The sequence below is a fragment of the Falco naumanni genome, chromosome 4 (assembly GCF_017639655.2).
Source record: "Falco naumanni isolate bFalNau1 chromosome 4, bFalNau1.pat, whole genome shotgun sequence".
Classification (NCBI taxonomy): domain Eukaryota; kingdom Metazoa; phylum Chordata; class Aves; order Falconiformes; family Falconidae; genus Falco; species Falco naumanni.
The window spans coordinates 90106925-90129170 of NC_054057.1; the positions used below are offsets into that span (position 1 = coordinate 90106925).

General features: G+C 42.7%; 1 protein-coding gene across 3 annotated transcripts in view; it reads right to left on the bottom strand.

Moving 5' to 3' along the window:
* The window catches only part of GRM7 (glutamate metabotropic receptor 7), a 304882-nt gene that overhangs the window by 96120 nt on the left and 186516 nt on the right, over positions 1 to 22246 (bottom strand). For all 3 annotated transcript variants that reach the window (XM_040593477.1, XM_040593476.1, XM_040593478.1), the window contains exons 5-6: positions 18192 to 18332; positions 3608 to 3808 (exon numbers count right to left, since the gene is read on the bottom strand). In XM_040593477.1, the coding sequence (XP_040449411.1) occupies positions 3608 to 3808; positions 18192 to 18332 (342 nt within the window). The remainder of the gene's footprint in view (positions 1 to 3607; positions 3809 to 18191; positions 18333 to 22246) is intronic.

Consider the following 22246-nt stretch of genomic DNA (forward strand, 5'->3'; position numbering starts at 1 on the left):
TGTTTCTGGACTTTGAAGTTGGAGTAACTGGAATCCCAGCCAAGGATCTGCTTAGTGAGTGCAAGGCTTCTTTAACCTCTGTGTGGGCTCGGGTGCATGCTTCGGTGCTCTCTTTGTACCACCCGTCAGTCCTATTTTAAATTGCTGCAGCATTTCAGTTTTCACTTGCAACTCAAGTTCTTTTGTGCACTTATGAAAATAATAAAAAGTAATGTATGAAAACCTCATTACAGAGAAGGAACGTTATTTTCAAAAATGATCCTTTTTGTAATTTGACTTTTTGATCTTCTAATTATTAATGCATAAATTTTTAGTTTTTTGATAATTCAGGATGTATTTTCCTTCTATTAAGGTTTACAATAATTTTGCTCAGCCCCAGCAAACGCTGCAGAAACTGAGTATTAGCCTCTGGACTGCAGCATCTCGGTCACTCCGAGGCTACAACAATTTACTTCAGTTCCTACCAAATAAGCTGCCTTCTCGCTACACAGACAGAGAGAAGACAGGACACCCCTTCACCTGCAAAATGCATTCAAGACAGGCATGATCCAACTGAATTTGTAGGATTTCCATTTCCTAATCACCACAAGATGAGAAATGAATTAACGGGAGGAGGACAGGGTGCCATACGGGCACAACTAGCTAAGGTATCGCTGTGTTATTCGGCTCATGTTTACTGCAGTTCAAAGACCTGAAGGGCTCATACAAACAGAACCTTTAGCTTTTTCACTGGCAAAAGTACAACCACTTTGCACTTTGAGATTTTCAGGTTCTCACTGCATGAGCACTCAAGGTTTTCAGTTTTCCATATTTTAGGCCTTTTTGTTCTCAGGGTAGTGTGACAATATCAAAATTCATACTGAGCTCCTAGCACAAATCCAGTCTCTCTTCATTAAAGTGTTGCTTAAGCTCTTTCTGCATGAACGTAATTACCTTTGCAAGGAAGAAAAGACTCCAAAAGCAGCCACAGACAAGATGATTTCAACTGCACCGTGACAAGGAGACATATTACATGCAAAGAGGATCTCAAGCTCATGGGCTCAGGACGCTTTTCTTTTTTTTTTTTTTTTTTTTTTTTTTCTCTTTAGCATATGGCTTGGACAAAGCGTTTCCACTGCTCCATTTTGTGGTTTAACTACAAATTTAGGTAGAAGACTGGGAGAACAGGATTTTAAGCATAGACTAAATATTGCTTTCCAAATGCTAACCTTCATGAGATGGAGTTGCAGGGCTGCCCGGGGAAGGGCAGGTTAAGATCAAGGCTAACACCAAGACAGCTGACACGAGCCCAGCAGCGCACTCCTCCATCCCTGCCCTCCCAGCCACCACATGATGGCCAAGGAACATGGAGACACCAGACTTGTGACGCAGGAGCTCCCAGGCTTTATCAACAGGAATACACCACCCAGACCACCTAAAGCATCTTTCATTGTTTCTTCCATCCCCCCATCCCTCTGCATTTTTCAGGCTGGCCTCGTCCGTTCCGTGAGTTACACGATGATTGTTTATCCTGTGCCACTGGGAAGACTGAACCTATCCACATCAGTTCTGGGAATTTACTTTTATAGCACACCGAGAAGAAACTGGCTTTGGAGCATCTTCCACAGCCTGCTGAACGAGCCCCAGGAGGGCTGCAGCTGAACATGGAGCCTGGGTGTACAAACACATGTGAAGCTGTACACTATGAATACACAGAAGCAGCTAAACTCTGCCCCTGAACAATGAACCTTAAAAGAAATTTGTTGTTTTTCCACAGAATACACTTACACCCACACAGCCATGAGAAATTGAAAAGGTTTACAGCTACCTCAGTTTTGCCACCATTCTCATGCCCATGTTAAAAAGCAAACCACTACTTCAGCCCCTGTGCTGGACATGAGTTACATGTACACAAGCAAAGAAAAAAACCCTATGGCCATGTAAATCAATCACAAACGGAAGAAAAAAAGTTATCTTTTAAAAGGCTGACCAAGAAAACACAAATAAGGAAACCAAAGTTGGTGCAAACCAGTTTTTGGAGCTGGACAGTATGCAGCATTAGCTGAACATCCATTTTCTCATAAATTATTTCTCAGCTCTATTAAAATGATTAGATGACCATTCAGCATCTTTATATGCAAGAACTGCCTGGAGATGACCATGTATGACCTGCTTTTCAGTACTAAAATGGCCCAAGTGCAATACTGTTCACGAATGCCGTCCTTCTACGGGAGGTTTGTCCTTTGTAATTAACCTTCCAAAATGAGGAAAGTAGAACTCTCCAGACCTCCTCAGATCATTCATCTCAAAATTTGCTCCTGGCTGTAGTTAACACCACTTAATTCAAGGGAAGAAATTAAAATCTCCTCATATTCACCTTGCTCTTTATGAGATGATTTATATAGGAAGGAAAAATATCCTTGGGACAAATGACCAAACTTGACCACGAAATACCTGTGTTCCTATCTTTACATCTCTCAGGTCTTACTGGCTATGTGTAGGTCTTGTTAAGATTATTATTGAAAATGTTTATTAGTAGATCGCAGCAGGGAACACCTCACCGTGCTGTCCCAGGAGGATGTGAAGGTCATGCAAACACCTCTTCCCAGGTAGTGACGGCCCCGGCCGCCACGCACATTTCAAAAGGATATTTTTTCAGTACTTTCCTAAATCTGTTTTAAATACGGATTTGGAGGTCTAGCTTCTGGCTCCTGGTTAAATCTCAGATTTCCATCTTATGCAGAGCTAGGGCAAGAGCAGTAAGACCTCCTGGTAAGTACATTAGCAAGGTTTATGAAGGAGAAATAACATTTGGTTGCTGTAAGCGATCTGCTCTGGTGCCTCTGGTTATGTAGCAGGTAAATGTTTGTTAGTGAAACTAATAAAATTACAGTAAAACATATACAGGCAAGGAAATTGTGCTAATATTTAGGCCTGATTTATATACTGCAATGGAGGGAAAATACATGAAACCCCGTTGTACTGTCAAAACAGAGGGCTGGTATCGTATCCATCACTGCCATACGTGGTGGACAACTGGTAAGCAAAAAGATAAAGTGCCCCCATCCTTATTCCTACCATGTTTCATCTCCTCTGCAGTCTTGCTAGAGGAATGAAGGTTGGAGCAACTACTCTGTCTACATCACATAGTTCTGGTTCTGCCAGTGGACCTGGCCCATTAGCTGTCCTCTCCCTTCTCTTGAGCATGCAGCTAAGTTGGGTTCAGGGTACCAGAATTTCACCCAGTTAGTTTTCTCCAAGTGAAATAATATGAATAAACAGGAAGAAATGATGTGCGATGATAACAGAGTTCTAGGGTTTCAGCAGGCATATTTAGTCAGAGACAAGCTCAAGCTTTTACCCAGTTATTTCTCCCATAGGAAATCAGTCTTCTGGAAGGCATCCTAAAATAGCAGCATGTCTTTGGGCAGTAGTAGCCTATTTGCCTTGGCTAAAACATGATGTTTTCAAATAGATACTAAATAAACATGGTCTTCTGCCACAAACTCTAACGTAACAATAACAGAAGTCTTGAACTGTAATGAATGAAAAAATATATATGAAGTGAAATTATATGGAAAAGAGCCACATGGGTCAATATGCTACCGAAGAAGCAGTCTCAGCTCACCATTGAAGTTTACACTGCGTATGTACTTGAGCAGCTTTTTGCCTCCTGCGTGCTCCATCTCGGGGCAGACCCCCGGGTAGTCGGCACAGAGGTCCTTGTTCATGTGGTGCAGCGCGTGTGCCATGGCATACACAGCATCGATCACGAACTGGACCTTCCCCTCCTGCTCATAGTGGGAGTCTTTGCCAATTCTCTCCTGCCCTGCACGTTAAAAACAAACACACACACAGACACACACACAGAAGGTCAGTAAGGAACAGTATTTTCTTGATACCAAATTTAAATTACTCCTCTTGGAGCACATTTAAAGAACTTCATGCTCTTGGTGATGCAATAAAACATTCTGAGTTATAGTTTTCTAATTAAAACAAAACCAAAACTTCCTTCTTGATAAAAGAATCGTCAACACTTTTTGCAACTTTTTCTACCATGATCCAGAGAAACAAATCCTACCATAATCACAAACTTGCAACTCTAACCTACAGAGACCATCTTCGAGAGCGAAAACACCAGACCCCGTATACTCCCCAAGTATGTCTTTGAAAGAAGAAAGCATTTAAAATAAAGCACAGCTGGTATTTTAAAGTCTGGTGTTTCATTCTGCTGCAAATCCCTCTAACTGAAAGACAGAGCCAGATTGAGGGAAGAAAGAACCACTTCAGAGATGCAACCAAAGGGATGCTCCAGAGAGCTGAGCGAACATGCCTGCTATTAATGCCACCTTGGGAAGCTCAGTCTGTTTGCATTAACTCGCACCCCCTTTCTCCCCAACTGCAGAGAATGAAATGTCCTTCAGAATCCACTGATTGCTTTTAAAATATTTTAGCAGGCAAGAACTGAAGGCATCCGAACGCTTAATGTCATGCCAACTGCAACCGGGGGAAAGCAGTGCTTTGAAAGCCATTCCTTGATTGCCACAGCACCCAGCACATTAGAAACAACAAACCTTCTGCCTCAGAGATCCTCCCGTCTGACTGGCCAAGGCATAAAAAAAGTCTGAGAGAAGGGAGGCATTTGGAGATGGAAAGTCAGAACACAGAATTTAAACGACAAAGAGCCAAAGGAGCTCAAGTGCAGCAACAAAAAAACAGGTGAATCTAAATATTTTGAATGGTAGGCTTCTGCCTTAACTCAGACTTGAGATGGATACATAACCTGGGAACGTGACCATAAAACCAGGCAATAACGTGGCCTTCCTGCTCTTCTGGTTGCATGAGCAGATAACTGGTTCCTCCACAATTAAGTAGCAAACTGAACAGTATTTTGAGAGCTTGAAACTCTCAAAAAAAAAAAAAAAAAAAAAGAACAGGTCGAGAATCGTGAATCTTTGATTTTTTTACTTTTTCCCCTGAAATTGTCCACTACTCATTTTACTTTGTCCAAGTAACACCTGCACGATTCAATCTGTCCAGCTGCAAAATGTGTGATTATACCTACCTACCTCACCAGGGTTTTGAGAAATGTAATTACTGCTTGTGAAGTGTTCTGAGCTGCATCGACAGAAGCAACAGAAGTGCAATCTATTCTTTTCCAAGGGTGGCAAAAGCACATCCCACTTGTTCGACCTGCAGCACTGTGCTTCTTTCTAACCATTGGTCCTGCTCACCTTCCTGCGTTACCTGCAGCCTGGGTACTGCCACAGGCCCCAAGGAGCCAGCCCTCAGGGTCATCTTTTGCAAATATTTTAGAGACATTCAATCAAAGTAAATGCTGGGTTGGAGGATACGAGTGGGGGAAATTCCTTTGTTAATATCCTTAATTAGAAATAGGGATGAGTGAATTTAAATTAACTGATTGACACTAATGAGGAAAGGAAATCTAGTTGTTAATGACTGTGAGAACTGATGATTTTAACAGAGGCAAGAAGTCCATTTTCCCGTGGCTGCTCAGCTAACATGTTTCTACCTTCCTTTTGCGCCAATGAACAGCGGCTTTAGGGGCACCAGACCCTGTCGCCCAGAGCCAGCCCAAGCCACCTCCCCCGCAGCAGCTCTGGTTTGTGGGAAGCCATCGTCAGGGAGCAGCCCAGGTCTTCTCCAACGTGATTTCCCTTGGGGCACCATCTTGATTCAACTATCAGGTTGAATCATTTTGTAGGCAGGCTATGAGCAACATGCTTTGATCATTTTTTTTTCTCAGCTCATGAGAAAAAGGCAGTCCCAAACAATCCTTTTTTTTTTTCCTCTTTGAGTGGAGAGGTGGTAGACAAGACTTACAAATAAGCACAGAAAGATCACCACCTTTAAACATAAATTCTACAAGCACAAAGAATGTCTATGTAAGTCCACAAAAGTGATTTGCTTGAAAGTAAGCAAAGATATAGTAATCCCCCTAGATGAACATCTTTAATTACCTATACTTTTCCTCCTCCTGTTTCCCTTTGTAATTGCCAAATTGCACCATTGACATTGATCCATTCAAGCTGCCTCAACTTTAAATCTGAACTACACTAGAAACATTGAAATCCTGCAAATAATTCAGCAGGGTGAGAGATTCCAGACTGTGAAGATCCACGTACTGTCCTCTTCATTATGTCACTCCCCTCCCATTGCTTACAGAACTCATCCCAGTTCCAGGCCCTGGCAAAGAAAAGGCTTTTAAGTGGTTTCAGCTCAGCTACTTAACCAGATTAGCAATGCAACAGAAACGCATGCCAGGGGAAGTGAACCTGGGGTTGAAAAGGCTGTACACAAACAATATTGATCCAGCGTATTAGGTTCCAGAGGCTCAGTTAGCCAAATGCACAGCAGAAAGAAAACCTTTAGCAGTGAACACATCTGTGAAAGAATCTCAACGAATTCCACTTGAAAAAAACCAAGAGCAATGTTAACAGTGTCCAAGTGTGAAAATATTAAAGATGTTAAAAACTTAATAGAATTTCCAGTAACAAGAATGCTTTTCTATACAGCTTTTTAGTTTTCAACAGCCATTTAGTTGAGTATTAAACATCAAGAATTTGTGCAAAATAAATTCAGATATGGAGTCAAATGGAACTGTCTGCCCAGAATCCATGCATTAACTTATACAACTAGAACAAGAGTGTGCTATCCTTCATATAAACATGAGTTGAGTTGCCTTTTAAAGAGGATTTATTGCGATTAGAAGTTTAGCCCAAATTTGAACTAGCGAAGGACCTGCAAAGCAATTGCCATATTTTACATATATCAAATAGACTTCATACTTCAAGACAAAAAAAATTAAATACATATTTAAAGTATCCGAATCAATGGGTCTGGCTGAACAGAGACTTCCCTCTAGTTTATACCAAACTGCCATCACAGTAACCCAGCAAGCAGCAGATCAGCCCCGTTTTCAGACAGGGATAAACCCAGGCAATGGGCACAATTTTAATTCCAACTTCAACACTAGTGTGCCAAGTTTTTCCCCTTCCTAGGTTTAGCTGAAAAAGCCAAGCAGAAAGTTTAATTACATGCTTCAGGAATAGCTCCTGTACATACAGGTGTATAGTAATTCAAGTAGGAATTACTCCTGGAAGAGCAGCAAACTCACAGCAGTCATTAGCTTCTTACCGACAGAAGCCGGTGCTGTGTATGCCCCTTGGCAAAGGGCAGGCTTGAACCCCCAGCCCAGTCACATCCGGATCGGGGGCGTCTCAGGGGAGCGATCCCTGGTGTAAGAGAAAGAACCAGCACAGGAACTCAGGTGCTGGGTGCTGCAAGCACCCACGCAACGCTCCGTGCTGTCAGAAGACACCAGAAGCACAGGTGAACACAAACCCCATTTGCACTGATGTGCGAATCTTCTGTCCTTCTTTATGTGCCCTGTTCTTTAAAGACTCCTTTTCTTTCTTTTTCTTTCCTTTTAAACTTGCTGATCTTCAGGAGCCATGCAATAACATTATTTTCTTCAGGAATGAAGTAGCTGACACCCGAGACACATGCACAGAAAGTGATTTCAAGAGAATGCACTTTTGTTCCATGGATTTTAAATGGAGTACCTTGGGATGTCAGGAGAGGGATGAAACACAAAAGAAATTTATTGACATGAGCATTTTTTGCTTCCAAAAGATCTATTTGAAGGTGATGACAAATAATTTAACCTCGCTTCCTACTAGAGTCTCAAGTGCTCATCATCATGATTCCTAAGAGAGTGAGCAGTTAGGTCTCTTGCTTCAGGCAAATCTTCACAAGAGAAAAATACTGCAACAAAGAGAGGAAAAAAAAGCCCCAAACCCAGAGTAGTGAAAACGCAGAGAGTAAGAAGTCCTCTTATACCATCTCCTTCAGCTGACAGAAATGAAATGCAAATTTAAGAATTCCTGGTCACACTTTCTGCATCTCCACACCGGCAACGCTCAACACCTTGTACGGAAAAGGAGCTGACAACATCATTTTTCACGTTACATTTTCTCAATCTCTCTCCTTCAGCCGATTTTTTCTGGACTCATCTTTGATCAACACATAATATAGCGGGTATGTTATGATGTATAAATAGTATTGCAAGGACAATTTTTGTGGCATATAATTCAGACAGACAGACATCAAAATCCCACTTCATTGGTGCTTATGTTACACGAATTCAGACAGTGGTTCAGTTTCTGAAGGATTAAACGCATTTTCAAAGGAACTTACATAATAGTACTGCTGAGAACCTGGTGATACAGATTTAATTTAAAGATTGCAGAATGCTCAACAGTATCAAACAAGCAGCTATTATTTGTACCAGCTAGAATTCAGTAGCTGGTTAAGTGCTGACAGAAAAATATATGCTCTTCATCCACCTCCATCATATTTAGCATCATTAGAAACCTGATGCCTGTGAGCTGAGACATCCATGATGCACCAGCTACAATTACTAGTCTGTAAGTGTGCTAGTCCCCATATATGCTATTTCATATGATACTGAAGCTTCCTCCAGCTACACACAGAGCAGAGAGCTCAGCCTGTGCAGCTGCAACGGCTGTGCTCATGGCACTCCAGAAACATCCACAATAACACAAAACAAACGGATCCTTCCCTAATAGACAAGTACCTACGTCCAGGGCTCTCCAAAACAAGATCAGAGCTATTACCCCTCAGATATTCACTCATGCTATAGACACTGCCGTGCACACAGGAGGTGTAACATCTGAAGGCTTCTCCAAATAAGCTCTTTATTTGAAAGTAGCTGAGTACTACAGCTTGAGAAAAACTAACAATATGCTAGAGTAAATATTGTAATTTAAACAAGCAGAGTAAGACAATCAGCCTCTTTGCCATATAATCCATGTATTGTCATTTTGCAAGACATACAAGATCGAATAATACAGCTACATAGTTACAGTCATCTACCCAGCCCATCCTAATTCAGAAGATCTCATTATAGACAAAAGCCTTTATCTCAAGACCATCAATCCAATCCCCATGGATTTTCATGGGGAAAACAGATGAACCTTCATGGTTCTACTGCTAACCACAGAAGAACATCTTTTCTTAGGGGTGAGCTGGCAGTACTGGGTTGGACTCTGTGACCTTAAAGGTCTTTTCCAACCTCAGTGATTCGATGATTTTGTGCTAGGATAAAATTTCAGCCTGAATATCATCTCCTTCAGGCTACAGTGAGCTGGCAAAGTCAGGGCAGCAGCACAGCCCAGGAAGGCCAGAGCACCCACCTCCCTAACGCTGACGTGTGCCGTCTCTGTCTTATTTCTAGTGGCTAAAGAAAGCTCGCCCAAATCTGCTCTGCAGCCTTCAGCATCAGCACAGCTCCACAGCCCCCTGCAGCCTGATGAAGAGAAATAACTTCATATCGCACAATAAATTTGAAAGTCAGACCAACTGTTCTATCCCAATAACCAGCAGGAAAGCCTTTTTTAACTAGAAAGGTGATTTTCCTTAAATTGGTACACCTTGACCCACAGCCAGAGATTTGCAATAGTAGATAGAGACGTACAAGCAGAGATACAGACTCCAGTAACACCACCAAAACCCACAGACAGCAGATGTAGCCACCTTTAACTATGCCTAATCAACTAACGCCCTCCAACCAAACTTTGGAAACCAGGCTCTCACAATGCCCTACAACGTATTCCTCACCCAGAAGGATCAAAAAAAAAAAAATTCTGTACTGTAGCTGGTCTTCACTCACAAGTATTAAAGTAAAAACCAAAAGTAGCATAGTGCAGCAGAAAGTCCTATGGAACATTTGTTATTTCAATCCTAGAAATAACAATATTACATAATAAGGATCATAATAGTAGTAATAATCCAGCAGTTTACAGAAAGCTTTGATGCAATGAGTTTTGTGAAGCTACATCCACTTCCATTTGTCAGACAATGATTATTTTCCTCAATTACTCTGATTCAACCCACCATAAGAGTTTCTTTTCTCAGGTGTGTCTGTGCATCTAAAAGAATAGATTTTAGATTAAAAAACTGACCTCATTTTCTTACCTGAGATGTTTTCTGTGCATGCAACACTCCTACTAAAACACACGCAATAGGTCTCATTCATATTCCAATGCTGAAGTGCTACAGTCGTAAAAAAATCAGCACCAGGCTGGCTGATACCGATGTAAATCAGACACTCTACAGCTTCACACTGCTAAGGCACAAATGAAGAATGTTTCCTGTAGCAATAATTGCCAGTGAGGCCAGTGATCGAGCAAATGTATAGAAGCAGCACTTTTCAAAGATCAGAAGGCCTAAACTGGAGCTGTCTTTGCATTTGAGCACCTGGGTAAAAATGCAGTTTGCAAATTGAGGAATATGTATGTAAATAGCAAGACAACAGTCATTTGAATCACGGGGCTTTGTTGGCAAATCACCTTGGCAGTCTAGAAACATAAGCAATTCTAAGAAATGTATTTCTGAAAGATAATCAAGTTTAGACATCCACAAAACTGGTTTACCTTAACGATTAAACTCTTCAAGGCTGTTTTAATGTTGGTTGTACCAACCACTGCAGGGTCCTTTCAGGAATTTTAGATATCTATATTTGGAAGTACTACAATGCTAAATAAGATTAGCTTTTTGAAATGAAAGCACAGAGATCATTAAGCTATAATGCATACTGGGAAAATTTAATATTATATGGAAAATATTCTGTTTATCAAGAGTTGCATGTAGCTAGTCAACTTGCAAGCTAGTGCAGGAGCGGTCTGGAAACTAGGACCATGCATGGCAATCAGTTAGCTGAGGGGAATGTGCTCGAGCTTGTCTAGACAACAATTAACATGATGAGGCATGTTTGCAGAGCACAGGGGAGTGGGAGACGGATGGCGCCAAGGATGGCACCAAGGAAAGATAACACCTTGCTGTTAATTGATGGTAGTTAACCACCAATCAGGGATTGCCTAGTATACAATGCTTAGCTTCAAGAACCAATCTGTTTAAAACGCGCAGCTTCTGAAAGTGTATATAAACTCGTGCTTCTGTACAATAAATTGACATTTGCTTGCATCAAGCTGCGTCCCGTCTCTTCATTCGCCACAAGCTAGTGCATAACATGGGTCATTTGCTCCTAAATTTGTGCACATTCCATTTTTCAGAAAAAATATATTGACTTTTCTTTCTCATGGGTGTTAGCATTGGTATGTTTAGGCAGTCTGAAGACCATTGAAGTATTCACAAAACAAGATGCAATGCAAATTTTGTAAAAGAACAGAGAACTGCAATCCTGGGTTTCAAACTGAAGTCAGACATCGGCTCAGTACGCATCCTCACACACGTCCTCATGTCTCCGAGCTATGGCTATAGCTGTACTGGCCCAGAGAAGTTAGAGGCATCACCTAAAGATGACCTGCACTTGGTAAAAAGCAGTTTACTGGAGAGCACATTGCTTCATTTGTGAGATACATCTTGCTTTTGCCCACCCCCTTTGAACACTTCAATTTGAGAGGGAGCTTATTAGCAAGATCACAGGCATCTTAGAAGACGGTCACCATCAGAAAGAAAAGAAAAAGCAGAAGCTGTCAATGGAAACACATTAGAAAAATACACATCAGCCAAACACTTGCAAGGAAACATGGTATCGGTGTCCTGAGGCATGGGGGAAAGAGGCAGGCCCTACGAGCAAAGCAGGAAAACAACTACTTACATTGGTTATTTACCTGCATCAGAGCACGGGATACAGTTGAGAAGATAAATTTCCTATGCCTGTCTGCCCTTTAACCTTATCTGTATCTTGCAGGGCAAGCAGGAGAAGATATATTTTAAGTCTTCACCTTTTCTGCGCTGAAATATTATATACCTCCACACACATGCATTAACACACACCATACCTCGAAGCCCGGAGGAGAAAATGCACACAGCAATCCCGGTAACAAGAGCTAACCAAAAGCTTTTTTGCTCACGCCTGTGCCATCAATCACACACCACAAAACCCTGGGCAAAAATCCACCCAGGCACGTAAATCCTGCCATGTTCAGGGGCAGCTGGGGAAGGGTATGCAAGTATTTGTCCTAAAGCAAATTATTTTACAATTTGTATAGAGGATTCACGACAACCAGCCTTACTTTAAGTATTTTTGTATTTCAGCACATTGACTGCTTAGGACTAGACTACAGTTTAGGACTACTGTCTAGGCAGGACTACTTACAGATGATGACAGTGGGCGTTAAATAAAGACTTGGTCAGGTAGAAAGATCCAGTATCATTGGCCAAGATTTGGAAATAAAACCCAACCGAATAAAACAAAAAGCACAAACACAAAAAAGACCCCTGAAGATGTGCTTTTAACCTTGTTCTGATAAAAGAAAAAAAAAAAAAATTAAGAGGGATAGCAACAAAGCCTGGATCTCCACAGTCTTAGCTGCTGAACCACAGAGCTTACAACTTGTCCTTGCGTTACACACAGAGATGACAAGGTTCCCCCCACCTTTACAAAGCACAGCTACAGAAAAAATTCATCTTGATGTACAGAAAATTGACTGCTAACTAAATGGAGCTAACTGAACTGCTGAGCTCCAGTGTAGCCTTGGAAAGGCATTTCGAGGTACGCTCACATTAAGCACACTCACAACCAGAGACAGAAGGTTTTTCAAGCTGCAGATTCTTGGACAAGAGGAAAACATACTGTGGGTGGTTTGGATCCTCCTAAACCTGCTTTCTTTCTGAAATTCTGAGGAATTCTTGATATTCACTGTAGGACCCAGACCCAGTGATATCAACAAGCCTTATCACAAATAGAAACAGGGTGCTAAGAGGAGCCGGGAGCAGCCTGCAGAGACAGGGCAGCTTTCTGGCGCAGCTTTGCTTTCGACCCTGCATCCCAGCAGCAGCCAACGCTCGTTTGTATAAACCTGCCATCCCGAACCTGGAGCGGCGCTGGAGATGGAGCCCTTTCCACGGTCACAGCCCTCAACACTGTCAAGTAGGAATCAGTCTAAATTTAGCCCCTCTTCCTGACATGATTTCTACGGTACTGTGAACAGTTAAGGTCTTCATACACCCTCAAGTCCAACAGATATTCATCCCAATGAATACCATAAAGCTGTTCTTATAAGAAGTGAATCATGCACACCATGACTGCTGGCATCCATTTAAAAAAAATGCTTTAGATATTGGCCATCTGCCATTAAGTTGCTTGAGATGTCTCAGAATATTTTTTCCCGAGATATGGATTTTGATAGCATTCTGAAAACTATTTTTCTTACCATAGTAAATTGCACTTTGTTAATTCATTAATGCACTAGATCACTTTTTGTAGTCAAATTATAAGTAACATTCTGATATCCTCAGGCTCTGCTATTTGCTACATCTTCTGTTTCTCATTATTTTTCTTTCCCTAACATATGGCTTCATAGTACAAGCCATCTTGACTGCTGGTGAAAATAATACAGGATATTGCTATTAGTTTCTTACCCTCAAAAAAAAAAAAAATCCCAGCTATTGGTACCATTTTAATCCAAACCAGTGATAATCAAGTGGTTTGCCAAGATTATCTGGGCTTTTTCCGCAACCCCTCGTTTTCCATGGTCAGGAAACACAGTGCGGTGCCACATCTGGGGTGATATGCCCAATTCTGACTTGAGCTTCCAGCATTTTGGATACATGCCGTATTTCTCAGACACAGAAAACCCAGACCAAGTGTAGCTCTCAGCCCTCTGTATTGCTTCTTCCCCTTCAAAGGGTAAATCCTCTCATACAAAAAAGCAGTTAGAGGAAATTCTGACAGGTGCATGACACATGCTGCACAACTTTATTGTAGAGTATAAACATACAGGATAGCAATTCCTTTGCTACTTTAACCTTTTCCTTTACTAAATGGAAATCTGACCTTTCCTTCCCTCCCTAAAGAACCGCGGTACCCAAAGCACACTGAGAAGCCAGGCAGAGCATCCACTGAGCTTGTACCAAGCCCCTGATGCACACCAGAGCACTAGGTATTCTCGCCCCAGCTTTAGAAGTGAGTGTGTGTGCGTACACATACGCACACTCAAATTACTGCCTTTTTAATTATTTTTACCTCAGACACCTCTGTCCTTTGCCAACTTTTAATCCTACCTTGTAACATTTTCAGATGGGAGAAACTCAGTCCTTAGAACAGCCTTTCCCGACTGATGCTTCTTCCATTTTAAAAGGGATTTGGCCTCTCTAAGCCACTGAACCTTTGCCCAGTAAAATGCTGCTGATGGGGCAGCCTCCTCACAGCATCATCCTTCCACGTGCCCCCTCCTCTTCCTCCAGCCTTCCACAGTGACCCAATGAAGGCCAGGGCTCAGAGATCCCCCAGGACAGGTGGGTTTAGGAGTTCACTCCTGGCATAGCATGGCACGTGAATTTGCTCCCACAAGGAGCCGGAGAAGCTCCTTATTGCATCATGCACCGGCAAGATTCAGAGTCCTGAGACTGCTCCTGCCTGCCCACTGCCTGGGAGGGTGAATCTGGTCCCTTTGAAGCATTTTCTCTTGTTCCAATTTAAATTCTAAACACACCCATCCCTCTTTTATGAGCCCTTCTGCTGAATTTCTGTCACTTCATCTTGCAGAGACCTTTCTCCCAGCATTTTCTTTAGAGCAAGTCATTGTCTGAGCCATCATGTGGGCTGTATATTCAGACTGATTACACTTGCAGATAATTAGAAAAGCTCTCCGAGTAATCTACATTCTGATAAATGACATCCAAGGTGACATCACCCTTATATCACTTCATTAAGTCTCCTTGAGTGTAAAGCTCTCTGAATTAAAAGCTATGTTTAATAAGTGAAAACAGTCAAGTGTTGCAATTTCCTTCCCAAGTAAGGCCAAGGGGCTGGGGGTAGGAATGCAGGTGCTCTCCGTGCAGCTAATGCCTCGGTATTCCCAGTGCTTGCATCTCTCTTTGGCATGCACCTCTTGCTGCCACAGGTGAGTGCAGGTGCTTCTGACGGAGCAGAGAATATTCCATACCCGCACGTGGAGATGCTACTGTTGGAAACAGGAGCACCCACAGGGTGAACACCCCGATGGGTGCTGTTAGCAAAGCAACCTGCAGCACGCTGCGTCCCTCCGCACCGGTGGGGCAGGGCAATACCACTGAATGCTCAGCGCTGTGGATTTGAGTCAATAACCGCTTTAAAAACCATGAGCAACTTGGTTCGCGACAATATGTACACAAAAAACTTGTTTTATTATCTGTTATTGCTAACTCCCTGTATCTCAGGGCACTGGCAGTGTTAGTCCGATGGGGTTTTATAAGGAAAATACCTTCAGCCGGGACAGCCAGACCCGGAGCCCACCTGCACATGGCGTGGGCAGATCACTCAGCATGGCTCCTTTGCAGAGTCATGGCTGTCAACCACAGCACTAGTCTCTTCTGCAAAGACAATTGTTGTCCTCCCTTAATCCTTCCCTATAAAAGGACGTTTTTACCATAATGCATGGTACGGCAAACTACTTTTTTCCCCAAATGTTCCTGCATTAACCTGACATGGCCTGTTATGACTGAAGTGAATCTCTCTAATGTTCTCGAATGCAAGTAGCAAGGAGCAGAACGACAAACTGCCTAAAACCAATGCTTGTTACCGTCAAGCTGTTTCAGTGATTACATTAGATTCCCCAAGCAGCCTGATGAAGTGTCCTTAAAAGCAAACTGCAGCATCCCTCAAGAGCAGAGGCAGCAACTCCAGGGCCTGGCGGAGCACAGAAGGCAGCACCCGCTGCTTGCAGAAGGCACCAGCCCCTCCGCCCTGGGGACAAACAAGGGGCTCGGCTGCTCCTGCCAGATGGGCACTGCCGCTCCGCCACGGCCCGCATCCCAGCACAAGTTATCTGCACCACAATATAGGTGTCCTTGGCAGCGGCAAAACTTAGCGGCACGGGATGATGCCCTGAACCACGCCAAAATAAATCAGTCGCTAGAAACAGCAGAATTAATTCCAGAAACGTGTGTATTTAATCTTATCTAGAAGGTGGGCTAAACAGATTTTCATTTTCTCATACTACATCTTACTCATCCCAACTGGGGGAAAATTTTCATGCTTAAATAAATATAAATGGCATTAATGCAGAAGTTCTGCATACAGAAATATTGCAGAAAGTTGCGATATGAAAAGGTAATTTGCCATGGGGTGTCTTCCTGGAGAAGCTTTTCTTCTTGGTCACAGGCTGTGACCACGAGCACTGAGCTTCTCCCTGCTACGTGCAAGTATTTCCATTTGGAGCACGAGACCTCACGCCAGTGCTCAGGAGCCCTATTGCTCTCAGAAACCGATGGCCTGTGGCCTAGTACCTTGCTGCATTACAAATTACCAATCAAATTTTAAAATAATGATGATGATCATTCATAATATTATTACATCCGTGGGACATTACAACTCTCATACTAGCAATATAATTCAAAGGTAATGCTTTTTCTGATGCACAATTTACTTCAGTTTGGAGAAGAGGGAAGGAAGATGTCAGGGCATGTCATTTGGTACAGTATGAAGCTATAACGTGGCTTTTCAGTTCGATAGGGTAAGTTAGCCATCAAAAACAAATGTTTCTGCTGAATCTATGCCGAGGGAAGGCAGAGCACCATTTTTATGTTCACATTGGAAAGCACAGGCTGCCAGCAATTGTAATAAAATAATGGCATAAACAATAAGGGTGATAAGACACTCTTTGAAATTATCCTAAAGATCTTTTAGCGATTTTTAGTCAAATTCCTCCCTCTGGGGGAGATTCCAAATGCCAAATTTAACAGCAGTGTATTCCCAGCGGTAACTGCACTGTTTCTAAGCACAACACTCCTACTCCCATCCGTGAATTGAAACCCAAAACAGATGATATGAAATATGGAAAGTTTTCATCAATTTTCAATCAAAGTAAAGCATATCCTCCTATGAAATAATTTCCTTTGATCGAAATTCAAGGCAATTATTCAACATAACACATTTAAACTGCTGCTGTGAAAAATTAAAAGGAGAGGGAAGGAAAGGCAAAGAGAGGTGAGGGCAGGGTGGACATCAGATGGCATTATTGGCTTTACCATCTTTACCGCAGGTTCTGGCCAAAGCTCACCCACCGCATTTTAAGCCCTGAGCAAATGCCCCAACACCACAGTACCAACATTCAAGCCACACTTACAGGCTCAATGGGACGTTCAGTTTGAGGGCAGACACCCTACATCTGTGAATTTTAGAAATACATTTCTAGACGATCTAACACCTTAATTCACACAAGATTATTAAATTGGCAGTGCTGTTATTCTCCCTGTGGATCATCTGGCAGCACCTGGGTCAGCTCTGAATAACCCCAAGAACATGCACGACTCCTGTTGTTCCCTTTCAAAACAAACACTTCCAAGTCCAAAGAACCATATCACCCCATGTCGTTAAGACGGCTGTGCTGAGAACCACACAACTCATTTAAAAATGAAATGGCCCCAACTGTTAGTTGGGCACCTCTGTAATTAAAAATAATTCCTTAAATCTCCATGTGATCAGGAACAGAAATCCCTGGAAAATATGATACTTCAAATGGTGAGCAGTACCTCGCAAAAAGAAAAGAGGAGTGAATCTGAAAGCCACCAGAAAATAACAGAGGTCAAACAAGACGCTACCAAAAGTCACAAACCTCAGTCACAAACACAGAAAGTGCATTTGCTGTGTTACTGAGCTAAGGCTGCAAAAATTTATTTAACCCCAATTTCCTAAATAACATTAGTGAAAACAAAAATTGATCAACTTTATGCTACCTAAAATGAAAACATCTCACTCCGTGCTAATACCTTCCTACAGGTGCATCACCTCCAAAAGTTAAATCGAAACGCACATGGTCAGTATACGGGCATGAGCAGACGGGGCTTTGAACACAGTAGGTGGACGGTTTGTGATTTGCAGATAGGTGACAAAGCACAAGCTGTGGAAATACTCCCCATCTAAAACAAACTTACACAAAAAAACCCTCAAGCCACCCTGCACTCAGACATAATTCTGGGACCCATGAAAAAAATAATGATTTTCTTGCTGGATGAACAGCCAGAAAAAGGAGGAAATAGAAGAATTTACTCTTTCCATCTACTTCTCTTGTCCTGCAAGACTGATGCTGCTGTTCCTTTTTCTCTACAACCTACAAAAAGTCAATTTATTTTTTCAATCTGTCTCCAGCCAAGCTTCCTTACATCAGCTGTGCAGCTACTCCACTGCAGCCGCACGAAGAGGGGGAAGCCAATCAAGTTACCTGTGCATTTACGGTCCGTGTCTTCCTTCTTCGACCCGCTGATGGTTAACTTGCAATTGAAGTTCTCCTCCCAGTACTCTGCAAACCACACATTCCTTCTGTTGTTCTCCAGGGTCCGGGAGGTGAAATAGGCATCGAACCCTGGAGAAGGAGACAGACAGAAAGCTGAAGCCTAGGTCGGACTGCACGGGAAACACTGCAGTCTGAAAAACAAATACTCTGCTTATATCCTCAATATCCAGCATGCGTTCGCATCTCCAGCCACACGAGATGCCTGCGGGAAGGAAGGAAGTCTGTTGCACACTTTGTCTCATCAGCTGCATCTTGCAAGTAAATTACTCTTCTACTAAACTGTGAGGTATAAGGCTAGGTAGGATAAATGTAAAACAGATAAATACAAAAAAAGTTAAGTGAAAAGCATGGATTAGACATATACTAATAATGAATGAAAATAAATGATACAGTGCAGCTGATAATAGATTGAGCTCAGTACAACTAATTTTGTAATTAACCTCTCCAGACCTCCAGAGAAGGCAGTTTCATTTGAACTGGCCATAACCAGGACGCTTACTGTTTTTCTGGGTCTTTCCCCCTTAATTTCCTTTCACAAAGGTACAGATAAACTCAAAGAGCAAAACTCCAAAGTGGTAACTGTGAATCACTGCTATTTCCCAGGCCCTGGGACTAGACATCCTGAAGTTTGTGTGTGTGTAAATAAAAAAGGTTTCCTTCCTTAAACCTGTGAGACTTTTTGTTACTGAAGCCAAATAGTCAGAAACAGCTTGCAAGAGTAAAAACGACATATAACTCCAGTATCAAAATAATGGGGAAAAAACTTGCAATTTTTAACAGCTGAGTTGAAGGGCAGTAAAAATATCTGAAGCACCTCCCCCCCCCCCGCCCCCCGAGTCTTCTTTTTCTGAAAATACATAGCCCTCTATTCACTGAAAGAAACCACGTAACAGCTATTGAATAGCTGTGTAGCAGCCGCTAGTTCAGAGGGTTTTTTTCATGTGGCTCCCAACCAATATTCCATCTCTCTGTAACCTCACCAACTCGCCAGAAAAACAGCTTTTGCGGGATTTTGCTGCCCCCCCCCCCCCCCCCAACTTGTATCACTGTATATACATACACATATACGTACAAACACATACTTGTGTATAGCAATTACAGAAAAGGTATATCTAAAGGCTTACGAACCAGGAGGGCAAACAAGAATAATTAAAACTCTACTACAAAAGTATAGTTTGTTAAATTCCGATCACAAACTAGACCTGCCATACTGTAAGGATTTTCTCTATCAAGTGTTCAAAATCTGTAGTTTAAAACCAAACCAAATATCCTTTACTGGTTCAGACAATACTCATTCAAAGACCGTGGTCATTTTAATGGATTTTTCTCACAAAACGATACAGAACTCTGAAAAAAACCCTTACTTTTTCAGTAAGCAACGGCAACTTTAGACCAAAGGGAACATCACGTTTCAAACTACTGTGGGTACTACTGCTTCACTTCGCCGCGCTTAAGCACCTTCCTATCCATTAGTCTCTTTCAAAGCTGAGCCTAAAGAAACCTCTGTGCATACAAATAATTGCAAATCAATAGACAGATATCCTCAGTACTGGCACGATGGCAGAAATCCCACTACTGCAGTGACCAAGGCTCCAAGACACCATGGTGTGCCAGCAGGCTCCAGCAGAGCACCCTGCTGGGGTGACGCTGCTCCTGACAGGCACCGGAGGGTTCTCAGGGCAGTGACCAGCGGAGATCCCCACCCTCCCACCACAACATTTTTACTGTTTTGCCATTCCAGCACACTTTCAGTTTTGCTTGGCAAACGAAAGATTTGCACGAGGACAAGTCGCAGCACGGTGGGGGCTGGGCGGGAGCCCTGCCGATGGCGCAGCCCAGCCCGTGCCGGAGCAGGCTCTCCCAGGCGGGCTGCGCAGCGCTGGCTTCGGGATGTCTCCAGAGACTCCAGAGCCTCTGGGCAGCCCGTGCCGGCGCTCTGCCACCCTCAAGGGAAAGCAGTTCTTCCTCTTATTCAGAAGCAACTTCTTGTGCTGCAGTTTGTGCCGTTGCCCCGTGCCCTGTCGCTGGGCACCGCTGAAAAGAGCCTGGCCCTGTCCTCTTGGTGCTCGCCCTTAAGTGTTTGCGTGTACCGACAAGGTCCGCCCTCAGCCTTCCCTTCTCCAGCTGAACAGACCCAAACATACTAGTGCATGTCTATGTGCTCATACACGAAGGCTTTTGTCTCTTTTTCTTGTCTTTTTTTTCTTTTTGTAGCCAACAGAAGCTGTATTCTCTCATCCGTTCAGAAGTAAGAGTATGTGGAGTGACACAGCCAAGTATTCTTGGCATAGAACACGGAAAAAGGTTTATCACCTCTGCACCAGAGGTGCCAGGGAAACATGCAATCGTCGTTCCATCCCTTTAGCCAGGTCACAGGCTCCAGGCAGCTGAAATCCCTCGTTAATTTTACAGGCATTCCCAAACCTGACGCCTTCAGAAGTAAGGGTGCTGTGCCTGTTCTTTTCAGAGACTTGTATCGGTCTTATAATAAGCGTATTCAAATAGCAGCATATTCACCACTATTAGCAGTGCCAAGTAGTTCTAAATCCTTCTCAGCGATCTGTCTTTAGCCTGCAATGAGCAACATCCGAGCTTTTGCTCATGGAGACAGTTAAATTCAGTATTCTTCACGTAACCTTCCAGAGTTGCAATCTTAGTTCAAGTTCAGTTACAAGAAAAAGAGGTTTTTTCCTTTAACTAAGAAGGTTGTTGAGGTATTTAAACTATGCAAATCTGAAACGTGGATAAAGCAGATCAAATCGCAAAGAGGACTTGAAAGTGCCGGTTGCACACTAAGAAGCTCAGAGGTAAATTATCTGTCATCCTGAAAGTGCAAATCCATTGAAGACATGAGTCTCAGAATATCTATTTTGTCCATTTACTCGCCTTCGCGGGCTGTACTAGCACTGCAGAAGAGGGCAGGAACACAGGAGCAGCAGGCTCTTACAAAGGTACTAAACTCTCTCTATAGATTGCATGATCACATGTTTCCTTTGGATTTGTGGTTAAAAAATGACAGTAAACACATGTTCCATTGAAAGAGAGAAAAAATTTTTTTGCACCATAGCCAACAATTTCTTTCCCTGAAATAGGTGGGTAAATTGACTCAATCTGGCACTCCACACAATGAAATTGAGTCAAAGGAAAAACATATGGCATCATTAAATTAGCATAGCAATCCATCCACTATGGGATAAAAATAGACAGCATGTAAACAGATGTTTTCAAATAAGAAAGAAGATTAGGAGAGGGGTCAATCTGTCTCCTTGTATCAGCTTTGTGTACTGTTGACCCAACTATAACACACATTTTCCTAATTCTGAGTCTACTGTTCATGATACATACACAAACCCCACTGCTCATGAGCCAGAATGCATGTCATCTCCAAAAATCAAACCAGAAAAATATTGGGGTCTTCCAGAAACAGGCTGAAAACAAAATTTTACCTGCAGCCTCACTAGAAAATACGCGTAGGTCTCTCTTGCAACAACAGCATCAGGGTGCTTCAGAATGATGGCAAACCCTAAGCAACGAGCCATACCAACTTACTGCCACACTGCCTAGTCAGTAGCCAGCGCCTGAAGGACTGCAATCAAATCAGGGAAACCTGCGAGCAAAACACCAACATGGAACAGGAGGAAACCTCGGGGGTGAGTTTAAGTACTTCTGAGTATTTGGGTCAGATCCATATACTCAGTATGGCTCGCCCAGCCCTTAACGTGTGTTTTGCAGCTTGAAATGAAAATGTTAAATAAAACCGCAAGAAGTTGCAGGAAAAGAGCTGACCTGTGACAGCAGAGACCCCCCCGATCGCCACCTCCTTATGCTGAGGCAGGGACTTCACCTGGGTTTCCCACGTTTTAGGGGTATTGTTCAGTAAGACTCTCCTGCCACAGCCGTTCTACTTAATAACAAATCAGCGACTCAAACATTTCTGTGCATGGTCTCCAGAAGGGACAGCACTTTTTCTGCACTTCCAGGAA